Genomic DNA, 18,966 nt, shown 5'->3' on the forward strand with positions numbered 1-18,966 from the left:
TACATATGCTGTCTACAGAGACTGACCTCAGAACAAACGATACACATAGACTGAAGATGAAGGGATGGAAGAAAAATTCACACAAATGGAAATGAAAGAAAAGTTGGAGTAGCAATACTTACATCAGACAAAATAAGCTTTAAAACAAAGGCTATAGTAAGGCATAAAGAAGGTCTCCACATAATGATAAAGGGAGCAATCCAAAAGGGGGGTATAACCATGGTAAATATTTATGTCCTGATATAAGAGCACCTAAATGTATAAAGCAGATTTTTATGAACTTAATGGGTGAGATTGACAACAATACTATAATTGTAGGAAATTTTAATACCCCACTAACAACAATAGATAGATCCTCCAGACAGAAAATTAACAAAGAAACAGTGACCTTAAATGAAACAATAGATCAACTAGATTTAATTGATATCTTTAGGACCTTTCATCCCAAAGAAACAGAATATACATTCTTTTCAAGTGCTCATGGTACATTCTCTAGGATAGACCACATGTTAGGACACAAAACGAATCTCAATACACTTAAGAAGATTGAAATTACATCAAGCACCTTTTCTGATCACAATGGCATAAAACTAGAAATCAACTACAATAGAAAAACTGAAAAACAGTCAAACAGTTCAAGGCTAAATATCATGTTATTAAGTAACAAATGGATTAACAATGAGATCAAGGAAGAAATCCAAAATATCCTTAAAACAAATGAAAATGAACATAAAACAGCTAAAAATTTATGGGACTCAGCAAAAGCAGTCCTGAAAGAAAGTTCATAGCATTATAGGCACACCTTCGAAGCAAGAAGAAGCTCAAATACACAACTTAACCCTGCATATAAAAGAAAAACAAATAAAGCCCACAACAAGTAGAAGAAAGAAAATAATAAAGATCAGAGAGGAAATAAATGACACAGAGGCTAAAGAAAAATACAGAAGATCAATCAAACCAAGAGCTGGTTCTATGAAAAATTAAACAAAGTTTTTGAAATTTTAGATAGACTCATCAAAAAAACAACAACACAGAGAGAGGACTCAAATAAAAGAAATTAGAAATAAAAGTGGAGGAGTAACAACTAACACTGCAGAAATATAAAGGAATGTAATAAAATACTATGAAATGCATGCTAAAAAATTGGACAACCTAGGTGAAATGGGTCAATTCCTAAAACATATAATATTACAAAATTTAATCTAGAAGGATGAGGAAATCCTAAACAGACCAATTACACAAATGAAATTGAAACAGTTATCAAAACACTCCCAGCAAACAAAAGTGATGGGCCACATGGCTTCACATGTGAATTTTACCAAATATTCAAAAAAGAACTAACACTTAATCCTTCCAAGCTGTTTCAAAAAATTCAGGAGGATGGAAAACTCCCAGGGTCCTTTTATGAGTTGAGCATTATCCTCATTCCAATACCAGGTAAAAAAACTACAAGAAAAAAAAAATCTATAGGCCAATATCCCTAATGTACTTAGATGTAAAATTCTCAACAAAATATTAGCAAACTGAATCCAGCATTTCATGAAAAAAAATCATACATCATGATCAAGTGGGATTTATTCTGGGGAGGCAAAGATGGTACAATATTTATAAATCAATCAATGTAATTCATTATAAACAAAAGGAAGGAGAAAATTTGTATGATAATATCACTAAATGCAGAAAAAGCATTTGATAAAATCCAGCACCCATTTATGATCAAAACTCAGCAAAGTGGGAATACAAGGAACATACCTCAACATGAAAAAGGCCATCTATGAAAAGCCCACAGCCAATATCATACTCAATGGGCAAAATTAAAATCTATCCCCTTAAGATCAGGAACAAAGCATAGGTGACCCCTTTCACACTCTTATTCAACATAGTTCTGGAAGTCCTAGCCACAATGATCAGACAAAAAAAAGAAATAAAAGGCATCCAAATTGGAAAAGAAGAAGTAAAACTATCATTATTTGCTGATGACACAATACTGTACATAAAAATCCTATAGTCTCATTAAGTTAAGTGAAATAATCCAGGCAGAGAAAGAAAAATATCATATGACCTCACTCATTTGAGGAATCCAAGGAACAATGAGAACTGAGGAACAGAATTGAGACAAAAGAGGGATCAAATGGAACAGAGAAAAAGAGGACAGAGGGAAAGGGGATGACAGGATGGGATAAACCTGCAGGGAATTGGGGAGTGTGCTGCAGGTAGGGGAGCAACGGAGATGTTGAGGGGAATAATGGGGAGGAGGGATATATTCAGGGCCACTCTAGAATCTGTGTAAACACAATTAATTAAATTTTTAAAAAGCTACTAGACCTGATAAATGAATTTGGTAAGGTGGCAGGATATAAAATTAATATTCAGAAATCAGTGCCATTTTTATACACCAACAATAAACTATCAGAAAGAATACTTAAGGAAACAATCCTCTTCACTATTGCAACAAAAAAAATAAAGTACCTAGGAGTAATTTAACCAAGGAGGTAAATGACTTGTATTCTGAAAATTATAAAACATTGATAAAAGAAATCAAGGAAGATACAAACAAGTGGAAGCATATACCGTGTTCATGGATAGGAAGAATAAAGATCACTAAAATGTTTATATTATTCAACACAATATACAAATTTAATTAAAATACCAATGGCAAACTTCAAATATATAGAACAAAAAATCCAAAAATTTATCTGGAATAAAAAAAAAACATGAATAGTCTCAGCAATATTAAAAATGAAGAGTAAAGTGGGATGTAACACACTTTCTGATATCAAGTTATGCTACAAGTCCATTGTAATAAAAAAAAGCCTGATAGTAGCATAAAATCAGGCATACAAATCAATGAAAAAAAACAAAGATCCCAGAAATAAACCCATGCCTTTATGGTCAATTGATAGGTCAAAGAAGGTAAAAGCACACAATAGAGTAAGGACAGTCTCTTTAAAATGGTGTTGAGAAAATTAGACAGGTACCTGCAATAGAATAACACTAGATCACACCTTACTTATTTCATAAAAATAAACTCAAAGTGTATAAAAGACTTAAATGTAAGTCATGAAACCATAATCATCTTGGAAGAAAACATAGGCAGTAAACTATCCCATATTTCTCGTAGAAATATTTTGCCTATTTGTCTCCATGGGTGAGTGAAATAAAGGACAAAATAAGAAAATGGGACTATAAAAAATTAAAAAGTTTTTGCACAGCAAAAGACACAATGTACAAAAGAAAAAGATAATCCACACAATGGGAAAATATATTGGAAAACATATTAGCCAATATGTCAGATAAAGGGTTAATAACAAAAATTTATAAAGAACTTCTAAAACTCAAGACCAGGAATGTAAACAATCCAATTTAATATGGTCATTTAATATGGGATTAAATAGACACTTCTCCAAGAGGACATACAAATGTCCAAAAGGCATATGAAAAACTGTCCAACATCACTAATCATCAGAGAAATGCAAATTAAAACCACAATGAGATACCACCTCACATCTATCAGATTGGCACTCATAAACAAAACACCACACAATAAGTACTAATGAGAGTGTGGAAGAAAGGGAACCCTCCTGCACTGCTGGTGGGAATGCAGACTTGTGAAGCCACTATGGAGAACTGTATGGAGTTTCCTCAAAAAACTAAAACTGGAACTGCCTTTTGACCCAGCTATCCCACTTTAAGGAATATATCCTAAGAATATCAAATCACTGATTCAAGAGAAGATACACACCCCCATGTTTAGTGCAGCATTGTTTACAATATCCAAAATCTGGGAAAAGCCCAAGTGTCCATCAGTGGATGAGTGGATTAAAAAGTAGTGGTACATATATACAATGGAATACTATGCAGCCGTGAAAACGAAGGAAATGTTACCTTTTGAGACAAAATAGATAGACCTGAAGTTTATTATGCTAAATGAAATAAGCCAGGCACAGAAAGACAAATATCATATGATCTCACTTATATGTGGAGTCTAATGAACAAAGTGAACTGAAGAACAATATAGAGGCAGAGGTGGGATCACAGGGAGGAAAGGGACAGCTTAGGGGAAGGGATCAGAGAAGGTGAAGGGATTAGTGAAATTATTATTTTTTATGGGAGGGATTAGTGAAATTACATAAACATAGCACAGATATATGCACAACAGGACAGCAAATCCTAGAGGGAAGGGGGGAGGGAAGCAAAGGGGTATAAAAAGGGACATAGGGATGGAGGTGAGTGTGTTATATTCAGTGGGACACTTGAATCCATGTAAACACAATAAATTAAAATTATAAAAATTTTAAAAAGAGAGAACTTCCCCAACTCAGGGGCCCTGGCCGGTTGGCTCAGTGGTAGAGCTTGGTCAGAATGTGGATGTCCTGGTTCAATTTCCAGTCATGGCACACAGGAGAAGCAACCTTCTGCTTTCTCTCCTTCTCTTCCTCTCTCTCACTTTCCCTCTTGCAGCCATGGCACAACTGGATTCAGTTCAGTGCCCCCAGGCACTGAGAATGTCTGGTAGAGCTCTACCTCAGTCTCTAAAAATAGCTTGGTTGCCAAGCCACAGCCTTACGTGGGTAGAGAAACACCACATAGGTGTTAGGCCTGGTGGATCCCAGTCAGGGTCAATGCAAGAGTCTCTGTGTCTCTTCTCCTGTCAGTTAAAAAAAAACAACAATAAAAACAAACTTCCTTAACTCTATTGCCACACCCAAATCTGAGCCATTGTGATTTCTCATACTACCTAACTTCCTTAACTCTATTGCCACACCCAAATCTGAGCCATTGTGATTTCTCATACTACCTACTTATTCATCCAAACCTTGTTTTTCTTCAAACAGCTACTCCTCAGGACACTGGCATTTGCTTTGCCAGTTTTTAGAATGATATTTATTCATACGTTGACATGGTTGGTATATTTGTGATTCAAGTCTCAGCTTGAAATTTCATTTTCCCTGGTAGGTTTATCCTGACTATACTGTATCAAGCAATCCCTCATTTCCATATTTCTCAGTTGCATTAACCCATAACGTGTAACTATTTGTTTCCTTGATTATTATGTGCTTCCACAACATTTTCCATGGCTGCACATGAAAACATGGACTTTGTCACATTATATCTGTATGTTAAACAATCAGTACTGTGCTTCACTCTGAGACATTTGATATGTGAATGAATATCTATTTATTAAACAAGGATTAAAAACAATGAAATCTGCCTGTATTGTTTATAACCCTTCACCACATTCTCTTTGAGAAAGCCTGAAAAGTCTACTCCAAACACTGAAAGTGAAACGATACAAATACATCTTTTAATCTTAAGTGATTATCATTTTTCATGACTTACCAGAATCAATATAATCTCAGAAAATAAAGTACTTCATTTGGCTATTTCACTTTTATCCTAAATTTTCCAATAAGAAGAATTATGTACAGTAAGAGGTTTCTGCTATGGCTTTTGTTTCTACCTCAGCATTCTTTGCCTGGTTCCCATCTACAGAAAAATTGAATTTTGAGGTGTTATGTTTGTAAAGTAAGTAGATGATCAAGTTTCTAGAATCCACAATGTAATGATATTAAACATGGAACATTCAAGATTCCCATCAGCCCTCAAGGTTCTTTTGTTCCCATACTTAATAAATCCACATGAACTGGCCTCAGCTTAGCTGGGGGAGAGGGACAGGTATTCTTTAACTGTATTAAAAGAACATAAGCTTCAGCCTATGCATCTAACTTTCCATTGTTTCTTTACTTTATAAGGAACTGAAAATATATTTTTAATTTATTAGCTTAATGAATGTGTATCTTTAGCACTATCAGATTCAGAGAAAAAATGAACTAGAGAAAAAGTAATTTTTATTTTTTCCAAATTTATTGATCAGAATATTTATAAACATTTATAGACACAAAGTCTATGGCTATTCTAGGCTGGTTAGTAACAAAGCCAATCTCTTCAAAATCATTGTCGCAACATAAATGATGTGCCTTTGATGAAATTTCCCAAATAAATATTGCATAGATGACTTAAGTATAATCCAAATACTGTCCTGGCATATAGAAATGATCTGGATTGAATTGATGTCTTCTTTGACAGTTTTGACATTTAACATCTCAAAACATAAGTTTTTGATTGAAGGTCTCATCTTATCAAGGTATCTTGACAATTAATGTAGATACAGTTCTAGTTTGTTAAAGCAAACTTATGCATGTCTTTTGTGTAAGAAATATCCTTCAACAAGCTATTTAGGCTCCTTGTTTAGTCATCCTTACTTAATAGAGATTTTAATATGAACATCCCCCCTTTTGTCACACATATGCAGTGTCTTTCTTTTATTGATCTATAATCCTGAAATAATTTTTAAACTTGCTGTGATAATATTTATTTTAATCACAATTTGTTTTATTTGTGGTTATAATTGGCACTAATATCTGTTTCATTCATAGACTTGCAGACCATCTCATTAAGAACTATGACCTTAGTGAGTCTTTTGCAAAGGTGGAGCTTAGTTGGATGATTTGAGAAGAATTGAGCCAGGACCATGAGGAAGAGCCACCTGCTTTTCATGAGGATGCAAATAACAGTTTTTTCTCAATTAGCCATACAATTTGCATCTGGAGAAATGATTGAGAACTAAGTAGGAAAATACTCTTTCCTCTCAGTGTTAATAACAATATTAACATCTTATTTGTCCTAAAATATATTTCAAGAAAACTCTGATTGAAGAAAAAGAGAAGAGAGAAAAGAGGAAAGGAGCCAGAGATAAAGAGTCAAAATAAGCTCTATGTGAGATTCCTAAGTTATTAATATACCAAATACATTTTGAGGTGATCAACCATATAAACCTAATATTAATGTAAAATGAAAAGGTAATTAAGAAACATTTTGTCTTTCTTTGTCTTAGAAAATAAAAATTTGTCTTCAGATCAGTTTATGTTGTTAGAAATTTCTTCCTTTTACTGTATGTGTTACTTTATATAGCACCCTGAGAGATTCTTGTCTTAATTTATTGTTCCCCAGAATTAAGATAAATGAATGGCTTATGGGATAGATTAAAGCTATCAACTCACTAATTATCACTGCTAAATCATTCTCTGCCATGAAGTAACAGGACGTGGCTATGAGAAAGCAAAAATAGTAGGAAATGAAAAGCAGGAGGAAGGAGATGATAGCTTTGATGGCTCCCATGTGGGCATCTCTACTGGGATCTCTGCACCCGCTGGCAGTGAGCTGCATCTGCCTGATGTGTCTCCAAAGGGAGAGGATCAAGAAGAGAAGTGAGATCAGGGACACAAAAAAGGGGAACAACGTTATCAGGTTAACATTAATCCATGCCTGGTAGGAAGCATGTTGAGCCACATTTACCCTGTATTTCAAAGTTAAGTTTCTGTCCCACTTCATGTTGGAACAATGCTGAAAAGCACCATTCAAATTATCAGTGACAAGAAGGCTAATGAACACAGAGAGGGCCAAGCACAGTAGCAGGATCCTAGGGATCCCCCTGTCAATTCTCCACTTCATCCAGAGGAAAAGAGGATGGAAGAAATTAGCTATCTTGAGGAAATAGAAAATGCTGAGGCAGGTAGCAAACCAGACACTTACATGGTTGGTTAGTATCCAGAAGAATGAAAAGGTTCTCATTTCTGTATTAGTAGTTTGGTCTTCTGGATTCAGCACCAACATAGAACAATCAAATAGTATAATACACAATAGACAAATTCTGGATATGGCCAGACTTGTAAGGATTAAATCAATGGAAGCAATCTTCTTATTCCTGATCCAGTCCATGCAGTTTACCAATCCAATAAATGCATTTCCTAAAATCCCCACTGAAAACTCTCCAACTGCTATGATCATTAAAGTTCTCTTTACTTCTTCATCTAACATGTTGAAACAGAAAAATCTGCAGGCCCTGGCCAGGTGCCTGAGTGAATAGTGTCGACCTGGTGTGTTAGGGTTGCAGGTTTACCTCCCCGGTCAGCACACGTAGGAGAAGCAATCGATGAGCACACAACTGAATGGAACAACTAAGTGAAACAGCGAGTTCATACTTCTCATTTTTTCTCTATCTCAAATCAATGGAAAAATTTTTAAAAATATATACACTTTGTTTCTATTTGAACTGATATAGTATGCCATCCATACCTATTTCTTAGATTTTGCTTTATTTTCTTTACCTCTTTTATTGTAGTCTGTCTTATAAGAAAGACTGGAATGACTGGTGAAGACTGCAGCTATCTTCATTCAATCCTAATTAGTCCTGACAAAAAATACAGTTGGCGACCCCTGGCCTGGTTGCTGTATGTCCAGTTACCTTCCCAGGAAGTTTTACTTTCCACATCTGGTCCATTTAGGTTTAGTTACAGTTTGCCATGATGCAAATTAGGCTGGTTCCCTTTCATAGCTCCACAGTGTCTTTCTCAGGTTACATTCTGAAATTTTAGATTTATTATGCTTATGACCCATGCTACTAAACTCAACAGGCCTGCCAGATTTAGCAACTAAAAATACAGAACACCCAGCTAAATTTGAATTACAAATAAACAGTACAGACCTTTTTAATATCTGTCCCAAGTGCACAAGATAACTATTTCCAGGATATACTAAAATGCAAATATAATTGAGTGTCTTGTATTTTATCTGGCAAATATCAAACATTTCCTAGCAATTAGAAAATGGTCAAAAATTGAAATCTGTAGAGGAATCTTTATTTTTGTTGAATGATCATATTAAGTCCTGCTAAAATGCAAATGTTTGGTTTAACATTAAGATTTCTATATTTAAAAGGTTTAAAAGGTTAATATTAAATATAAATTATTTGAGAAGGAGTAAGAAGCATCACTTCCCATATGTGCCTTGATCAGGCAAGCTCTGAGTTTCAAACCAGCTACCTCAGTGTTCCAGGTCACTGCTTTATCCACTGCACCACCACAGGTCAGGCTGATAGTTTGCCTCATTTCATCTTGGTTGTGCAGATTAACAATTATATGGCATATGCCCAAGGTCTCCAAAACAATACATTGTCTTATTAGTCAATTGAATTTAATGGCCATTTAATTAGCCATGGTATATATATGAATATCTATACTATATGAAGGTGAAGAAGTCATGATAAAGAAGAGTATTACTTACTCTTAGATTTTTTATTCAAAATGTAACACGGGCTGTTGTATACACAAGAGGCAAAAGAGTAAATTACTGTGTTTTATTCTACTCTCCATGCTCCTCCCTTCCACATTGCATCTGAGTATCTGGATCGTTAGCCCTTCTAACTTGTGGGGCATGTTACATGATTAAATTTATCTGATTTTTACACACTAATTCTTGTTGTGAAATAGTGTCACTGTATCAAAAAGAAAAACAAATACTGCACTGATTTGCTTTAGATTTCAGAGTTCTCTCAGGTCTAGAGAAAATGGTCACTTTTATTCTTTTGATTTTTTTTCTTGCCTAAGTTATCTGGTGTTGTAAGGTCTTGACTCTAAGGATACCTGAAAAAAATGCTTTAATTATCTACATAGTCAACCCCAATATTAATTTGATAAAAGTCAATACTTAATAATTATGACAGGGTTTTATTCTTGGTACCAGGGATGCAAAGATAAATGAAACATTGTTCCTTTCCTTAAGGAACTCAGGATCTAATGGAAGATTTAACATAGGCATTATGATGATCACTTTCAGAAATGTAGGAAAAGAAGATGTTACGGAGATCCGAGCCAGAGAGAATAGAGAAGATCTCCCCCAGGAGAGGCAATGTGATCTGGACCATGAAGAACAGGGCATGAAAGAAAGTTGAGTTAAATACATAGCTAAATATATGCACACAACCTAGCATTTCAGTGGTCTAAGAATGCCAAATAATCCAGCCAGGTTGAAGTGAATATGGAAAGACAAAACTGTGTCTGTGGGTTAGTTCCAGATTATGAAAGGTGCCAGATTATGAATGGCAAACTGAATTTGTAATTTACTCTCTGGGTTACAAAGACATTTTTGAAAAAGGAGTGACACAGAGGTGTATCTGTTGCTCTGACAATGAAGAGTAAGCCACTTGAGAGCACAGGCAGTGTCTTTTAAGCTTAGAATCCTAGTGTCTGCTGTGAGGCACAATGGGCATGCCATAGAGTATAGATTTAATCCACAAGAGAATGATTGTAGCAGTGATGACCATGATGAATGCATGGTTACAGAACAGTCATGGGATGTCAAGTACAGCATAGTGAATACAGTCAATAGTATTGTAACAGCTATGTGTGGTGTCAGGTGGGAATTGAGAATATTGGGGAAATACTTTGCAAAGTATATGAATGTATAATTATGCTGTACACCTAAAATTAATACAAAATAATATTGAATGTAAAAAAATACACTCAATTTTTAAAAAGCGTGATGATCATAAAAACATGAAGAAATCATTGAAAACAGACGATGAAGGCTGGGATTCAATAGGAAGTACCAGAAATTTGCAAAAAGACAAAATAAAGGGTGGGCTTTATATAGTATATACTCTTTTGGTTTCTCTACAGAGTACAGTTGATAGAAAAGTTGTGAGAGTGGGTGTTGCATGATTACTCTGTCCTGTTCCATAGATTTTTGCCAAGATATCATGTATATTTATAGGTAGAGACAGTGCCTCAATCTGGTGTTTTCTCTCAGGTATGATGAGCTATCTGGTGGTTTATAGATGATTCCTTGTATATCACAGCAAGAATAGAATAGATGGCAATATAGAATAGTGGCAGAAACATCAAAGGAGGGGAGAGTAAGTAGTGACAGGGCAAACAAAAGATGCTAGCTTAGTACATGCTCTCTGAAGAAGCCAGGATTTCTCTGCTCTTCATAGGCACTGGCACCCTGCTCACTACTTAGTAGCATTTAAACCAGTAATATATTATCTCTAATTAAATTTGGGCTACAGTTGATTCCTTACCTGCCTCATCTAAGTTTATGGTGAACTTTTCTTTCTCCCTGTTTGTTTCTGAATCTACTCTCAGACTTATGAACATCAAAAAACAAATGGAAAAAACTCCCAGTGGACATACAACTTGATTCTCAAGAACATGGAGGTCAGTGTGGCAAGAATGGTAAAATGAAGGAGAAGGTCAACAGCATGTGTCTCGCAGCCAAGATGTCCAGGGAGGCCAGGAAAATTCACCTAGTGGAAGAGAAATAGGTGGCAGAAATGTTCAAAGTGTCTACAGAAGCCAAGACCACCATGATGGCCAAGGTGGCCTGGGTGGTCAGAGAGAAGCAGATGGCCACGGTGGTCAGTGAGGTGACCAAAGACAAGTAAAACAAACTAAAGATGACTTTCAGTGATCACACAAGTATTAGTTGCATTTTTATTTACTAATCTAGTGAATTTGTTTTTAAATGTTTAAGTTTTTGTTTCTGTTTTATTTTCATTTTTAATTCTGACTTTAATCATTCAAATTGTTTTTCCAGATTTGTCTTTGCCTCGATTCTCTTTGCCTAAACATTATACACACAAAAAAGTCTCTTTCATTCTTTTAAGAGCAATTGTTAATTAATTTCTACCTTGACCTTTGATTTGAGTCTCTCTTCTTATATTAGCCTACAACCTCCCTCGGTTCTACCTTTCCTGTTCTCTCCTCTCCTCTCGTCTCCCCTCCATCACCCTCTCTTCTCTTCTCTCCGGGCCCTCTCCACCCTCCTCCATCTCCCCACTCCTCCTATTTCTCCTCTCTATTATCAATGTGTTTTCTTATAATGAGACTACTTAACAGTACAGATACCAGGCATAGATGATGCTCAGGCTAAGTCATTACTCATGTCTAAAATCTTTCTCTCTGTTTTAGAATTGATAGCAATCAACCGGTGACCGTGGACTTTTCAGTGATGTAAACTTCACCTGCCCTTTTTCCAACATTAAATCACCAATAAATTAATGAGCATTGAACTCTGGCTCTTGTTTTTCTTTTACAGTCATGGTTCTCAGTTAAGGGACAAGAAGGACAAGCTGGGAGGTGCAAAGCCCTCATTGGACTCCAAATGTTCTGTATTGTACAGTTCGACAAGTAGCTCAGGTTTTCTCAGATTTTAAATTTTTTTGAGAACTTAATTACCATCAATATTTCAAAGCAAAAACACTTATTCTTGAGACTAACAAGACAGTTTTCCAAGTTCACATTATCAATTACACATACTATTTTCCATTCAAACACAGAGAAAATTACATTGTAAACTTTCTTAATCTTTGGAGGTCTTTTAATGCATGGGTGCATTATTATTACATTTCTGTTTATGTCTGGGATCCAGGAGGGCCTCCAGGACCTGTATGCCCTCATCATGATCTGTTGATGACATCATCCATAGACATCATCCAGCTGTCAATCAGATAAACTTTCCCTTGGTTTAGGCACATACTGATACACCTCATGCACTACATTTGGCTCATAAATGTTGACTCAACTTGTTTCTTTTGCACATATGCCATAAAGTAAAATCTGCCAGAACAAGGAAAGGTGTAAAGTGAGTATTATGAGTTGAATTATGTCTCCCAGAAATTTATATGTTGCAGTCCTAACCTAAGTATCTCAGAATGCAACCTTGAAGTAAGGTTGCTCCAGATGTAATTAGTTAAGATGAGCTCATTTGAGAGGCCGGTGGGCTCCTAATCCAGTATGACTGGTGTACTTTATACAAAGGCGATACTTGGGAGACACATACCCAGGGAGAACACCATGTGAAGATGAAAACAGAGATTTGGGTGATGTAGCACAAGCTAAAGGGCACTAAATATTGACTTCAAAACACAATAGCTAAGAGACCTGGTTCAGCTCTGTCTCATAGCCCTCAGGCAGAACTAACAGCTTAATCTAGGATGTCTAGTTTCCAGAACAGTGATAAAATAAGTGTCTATTGTTTCAGCCACTCAGTTTATAGTACATTATTACAGCAGCCCTAGCAAACTAATGCAGTGTGAAAACATACTTAGTATATTTTTAAAGAATGAATGAGCATATATAGACTAATTACAACACACTTATTTCATCTTTCTCCAAAGCCTCTGAGTGGAGATCAATAGAGAGGTGTGAAACATTTCATAGTTGGTGGGCTCTACACAGTCAGGGCAGGAATTTTTCTAACTGAGGAGCTCTCTGTTTCTCTGTGTGTCAAAATTTGGTTATACAAATGGGAACATGTGAATGCTGACAGCCAAAAAAAATTGACAATGAGATCAAAATGAAGGCTTTCATTGATATTTCTATCAGGGATATAAGTAATTTGCTTGTAATATTAGTATTAATTAAAAATGTATAGTTTACATAACAGAAACAGAAATCCAGCATATTTATTTCTATATTCACTGCCAGGTTCAGTTCTGGAATCAGATGGAGAACTGGCTTTTTCTTGGAGACAGAGTCTGTCCCTGGTTGTTCTTGGCATGCCAGCAAATGTTAGGGAGGACCCCTGACCCAATTTAGTTTATATCTACAGCTAAAGTAAAAATTTCTCACAGCCTCAATCGGTTGACTCAAACCTAATCTTACTAACAGAGGCAGGATGCATTCCTTGTGTGTCAGCCTTGCAGATATTACAGGAAGGTAGTTTATTATCTTAGAACAGTGTGTGCTTTTGCTAAGATATTATACAAACTTGATAAAGTAACTGTAACCCTGTGGTTTTTGTCTACATATACCCCTCTCCCCCCAAGCTCATTGCTGTTTGTTGCTTTCCCACAGAGCGGACAGACCACCGGATGGTGAATAAAAGCTTTCCAAATTTCTAATCAATTTAGGTTCTGGTTATGTTTCTTATGGGCAAAACACAACATGTGGGGTCTCATCCAGTATTCGCCAGGATTTTCTGTTAATTGGGCCCATTTGGGCCTTCAGGTGCTCTGCATGGTGGGAGATCTCTGAGAGACATTTCTCAGCCCCGGGCAGATCTTACTGGTAAGCAACTGGGTCCGGACAGGTCCGGGCACATCCAGGGGAGTAGGCTGTATGGCTAGACACAGCATGACCTCCGTGACACAATCATGGCTCATGATTGTGGCCTGCGATCTCAGGTTTGATATCAGGTTCAGTTTGTTGGCAGGTTGGGTTTCAGGTTTCTTTTAGTCTAGTTTGTTTTTTGTTTTTCTATACTTTCTCTGGGGAGTGTTTGTCTAGTTGTCTTTCTCAGTCTAGACTTCAATATAGGTCAGTCTGCTTTGTGTGCTAAGTGTATGCCACTTGAGTGTTTTTTGAATAATTTCCAGGACTTCAAGGAACGAGCTGTGGACTACGGAGCAACCGTTAGCTCCAGGAGACTACACACCCTGTGCGAGTTAGAGTGGCCAGAGCTCGCCCCCAGCCCCGGGGTACTGGTATTCCAAGGGATCTACTAATATCTCTCTTGCTTGTCAGTTTCAGCCAGTCCTATTTTGGCGTCCTGAACACCCGGACTGGTCAGCCTCTCTGCGGGGTTGACTGATCCGGCTGAATCTCTAGGAGGGGTCCCCCCTGAGACATTTTAGGGCTCCAGTTTTCTGTGGGACTCAGACAACTTCCCTGCAGACACTGCTGGTCCCCAGATTCAGCAAAATTGTGGAGTGTAAATTCTGACCTGCAGAGGTAAGTAAGGCAAATCTTTTGCTTTACTGAATTCTAGCTTTTCTGTTTGTGACTAATCAATTTGAAATTCTCCAGGACCAAGACGTTAGTAAAGAATTAGGTTCTACCTCAGGCTTCCTAGAAGACCTCTGTGCTGTCTGTTCTGAAGTTTCTCTTTGTCCATCAGAGAAATCTCTCCTGACATTTTCTCGTTTGAAGCCACCTTCCCTGGACCCACTAGAGATCTTTCCTTAGATCCAAGACCTCTTTCTTAGCTCAAGGGCTATGCTACTGCTTGGTCAGGCAAAAGATAACAGCTTACTACAGCCCCCTGCCCTCCTCTGCTTTGGCTCCAGTACTTCAAGGAACGAGCTGTGAACTCCCCGCCTCCTAGAATACAGCCTCTCCTAAACCCACTACTTTAGCTGCAATAGTCAAGAGTTTTAAGAAAGGGTCCTCAGAGAATTATAGGGTTACTATGTCCCTGAGGAAATGAAGTCCTTATTAATACTAGAATACCCGCTGTTAGAAAAATAAGTTTGTAAAATTTAACTGCATTTTGACCATTCCTTATTTTTCTCTGTAAATCAGTAGTTCATTAGTTTGTACTAATAATAAGGCATATAGAATTGTATAGTCTGCCAAATACAAAGACTTTCTTTTTGTACCAAGGATTCATTGTTGTAGAAAATTATTTTCTATGTTAGAAACGTATATGTTATTTCAAAAGTCTTTAGTTAATTCTCCTTTTTACTTGCTATTTCATGGCCCTGTGATATTGAAATCTTAGTTCAAATATTAGAGGATATGTAATAATTATTAACATAATGATTCAGTAATTGTTAATTGTTCAATGTTAAGTCACCAAACCCAGAGTGACAAACATTACTATTGATTAGCTTAACAGAAAAATTCTCAACACAATAGGTAGAAGAGAGAAAAAAGAAAATAAGTGAATAATTGTAGTAGTAGGGAACATTTCAGTTTTGTGCCCAGTTTAAAGGGGCTATAGGATGTGAACAGAAATCTATTTTCTTGAGCTTTTTAGATATTATCTGTTAGGGTACATAAAGTTACAGCATAAATAAGGTATATTTTCTTAGAATATAATAGGAAATAGTTTAAATCCTTTTTTCAAAGTAGCCTATAGAATTAGAAAGCTCAGAATCCCCTTTCTTGGAAAAGCCTTGAGCCTTCACAGGACTGTTAGAATCTGTACTGCACATACGCTGCCCCACTTAGGACAACCGAGACCACCTCGAGAAAGAAAAAGAACCATAAAGCTGTCTAAGGTGTCAGAAGTTATTCAGAATCCTCAGAAGACCCCTGCAGCTTTCTTAGACTATAGAAAGCTTACAGAGTCTATGTACCTCTAGCCCTAGAGGCACAAGAAGATACTAAGGGAGTTAATTTAGCCCTAACATAATAATCAGCTCTAGATATTAGAAAAAAAATAATTTTTATAAGTTTTTCAAAAGGTAGAAACATCAGCTGCTAAAACTAAGCATTTTAGAAGGGACATTGTTCCCCCCTCACTCACATAGCTTACTCTGTTTGGCCCCTAAAATGGCTAGTAAGACAAAGATGGGTAAGATTCCTGAACCAGGAACAACCTAAGACAGGCACAGTCAAAGAGGGGATATCAGAAGAAAGCTTAAGAACTAACAAACCCTCACCCTGGAGAATGCAAGAGACTGCTTCCCTGAAATAGTGGCCATCATCTACTGTGCAGGGAACCAAAAGAGGGAGAACTCCATAGAAACTCTAGAGAAAAGCAAGCAGCTGATGATACTACCAATAAGGTAGCCCTAAAGCCAGTGTGGTTTTAGGAAATTTTAATAACTTTACTAGAACCCAGGTTTCCTAAGGTGTTTTGCAACCAATTAGAAAAAGATTTTTGCCAGCAGGGAAGGGATGCCTAAGAAGAAGTCATAATATTGAGTGTTTAGTCTGCACCCAAATAAATACTGAGCAAAGAAATTAACAGGTAGGAAAGGCACTCAATATTAATTAGAAATTACATTGTGCCTACAGGCCCCAAAGTTCATGAAGAACACATTCAGGTAGAATGCATAAATCAGATCTTAAAGAAAACTTTAACCAAATTTGTTTTGAAACTGGTGAATAGTAGCCCACCTTACTCCACTTAGCCCTCTTTAGGGCACACCCCCTACAGGGAAGAATTCACTCCTTTTGAAATAATGTTTAGGAGACTTCCTCACTTTCTACCAAAAATCGGAGAAAAAATAAAAGCTGAGTTGAGTAACCACTCCTTCCTTAAGTACTTACAGGGTTTACAAATTACTCAGCAGGCTGGCCAGAAGACTATCTGAGAGGCACCTCCAGCACAGCCAAAAACCTGGTACAAGCCTTCCAGCCTGTAGATTCAGTCTAGGTAAAGAAGTACACCACCCAAGGACTGGCTTCCATGTAGACAGGTCCACCACAGCTGGTTAAGCACGCAGTCCCAGCAGAGACACCCTCGTGGACAATGGAGACTAACCCTACCGACCCATGTATATTGACCCAGAGAAGAACAGCATGCCTTACTCCAGAAACAACCGGAAGCTGACTAGTCTATGTACTGTTATTGCCGGAAGAAATTCACTGAGGACATCTTCTTACTTAGATGTTAGGGAGGGAGGAAAACTGAGGTCAAAGGGAAGCCAGAGCAAGTTATCTTAAGGGTTAATACATGTACTACCATAAGTCATAGAGAAGGGAGATATAAGTCCCTTTACTAGAAGAGAAGCTACAAGATAAATAAAAAATATATGTACTTATATTTAACCTATAAATACTAGCTACCTAGAGGGAGGATACCTCCAAAAGAAAATATACCTTAAAGAAAATTATTTGTTACCAGCTTAGCTGTCACTATAGGTTAAGACAGGGGTAGTCAACCTTTTTATACCTACCGCCCACTTTTGTATCTCTGTTAGTAGTAAAATTTTCTAACCGCCCACTGGTTCCACAGTAATGGTGATTTATAAAGTAGGGAAGTAACGTTACTTTATAAAATTTATAAAGCAGAGTTACAGCAAGTTAAAGCATATAATAATAATTATTTGCCAAATACTTTATGCTGAATTTTTGTTGTTTGGCAGAATAAATCTTTATAAAACAACTTACTATAGTTAAATCTATCTTTTTATTTATACTTTGGTTGCTCTGCTACCACCCATTATGAAAGCTGGAATGCCCACTAGTGGGCAGTAGGGACCAGGTTGACTACCATTGGGTTAAGACTTTTAAAATTAAGAGTTCTGACTAGGCCTGACCTGTGGTGGCGCAGTGGATAAAGCGTCGGCCTGGAATGCTGAGGTCGCCGGTTCAAAACCCTGGGCTTGCCTGGTCAAGGCATATATGGGAGTTGATGCTTCCTGCTCCTCCCCCTGTTCTCTCTCTATCTCTCCCTCTCTCTCTCTCCCCTTTCTCTCTAATAAAAATGAATAAATAAAAAAAAATCTAAAAAAGTAAATAAGTAAAAAAAAAAAAAAAAAAAAGAGTTCTGACTAGAAAATGTTGTATAGTTTATTAATAAAAGATACAAGGTATAGAAATACTTTTAAATGAAAAGGGAAATAAGTTGTTATAAAAGCTGGTTATTTTTGAATAGTTTATAAAAAATAAAGATTTATGTAAGTTACAGAAGGTTTGTGCAGGTTGAAAGAGGTAAGTACAGAGGAGAAAAATGCAAGTCAGAAAGAAATTAGTATATGAAATTATTCTCTTCATCCCCTTGGCTCACTATATTACTTACTGCTCTAACAGGACCCCTGACTTTACTTATAGTCGTGGCCACCATTGGTCCGTGTATTATGCAGTATGTATATAAAAAAAAAAGAATTCAAGCCATAAAGCTTCTAGTATTAAAGGCACATTATCATCCCGTTCATACCAATAAAGAAACAATGATTTGTTTTCCCGATAAAACTAGTGGGGAATGTACTTGTGTGCCAGCACATGCTACGGAGGACCCCTGACCCAATTTAGCTTATAGCTACAGCTAAAGTAGAAAATTCTCATGGCCTCAACAGTTAGACTCAAACCTATTCTTACTAACAAAGGCAGGATGCATTCCTTATGTGTCAGCCTTGCAGATATTACAGGAAGGCAGTTTATTATCTTAGAACAGTGTGTGCTTTTGCAAAGATATTGTACAAACATGCTGAAATAATTGTAACCTTGTGGTTATTGTTTATTGTACCCCTCTTCCCCAAGCTCAATGCTGATTGTTGCTTCCCCACGCAGCAAACAGACCACCCGATGGTGAATAAAAGCTCTCCAAATTCTTAATCAATTTGGGCTCTAGTTCTGTTCCATATGGGCAAACCACTTTCATATAGTTTCTGAAATTATGTCACCATTCTGTAAATGGACTGGGCACATTCCATGATAAAAAGAAATTTAT

General features: G+C 36.7%; 1 protein-coding gene across 1 annotated transcript; it reads right to left on the bottom strand.

Annotated features, from left to right (window-relative positions):
* Positions 1–6,930: 6,930 nt before the first annotated feature.
* LOC136320036 (taste receptor type 2 member 7-like) lies at positions 6,931–7,848 on the bottom strand. Its single transcript, XM_066253184.1, has one exon. It carries the CDS (start codon positions 7,846–7,848, stop codon positions 6,931–6,933), a length of 918 nt encoding a protein of 305 aa, XP_066109281.1.
* Between the last annotated feature and the right edge of the window lie 11,118 nt (positions 7,849–18,966).

Source organism: Saccopteryx bilineata, chromosome 1, assembly GCF_036850765.1.
Source record: "Saccopteryx bilineata isolate mSacBil1 chromosome 1, mSacBil1_pri_phased_curated, whole genome shotgun sequence".
Taxonomy (NCBI): domain Eukaryota; kingdom Metazoa; phylum Chordata; class Mammalia; order Chiroptera; family Emballonuridae; genus Saccopteryx; species Saccopteryx bilineata.

Coding starts and splice junctions, on each gene's coding strand:
- LOC136320036 (XM_066253184.1), bottom strand. CDS start 7,848: ATGATCATAGCAGTTGGAGAGTTTTCAGTGGGGATTTTAGGAAATGCA.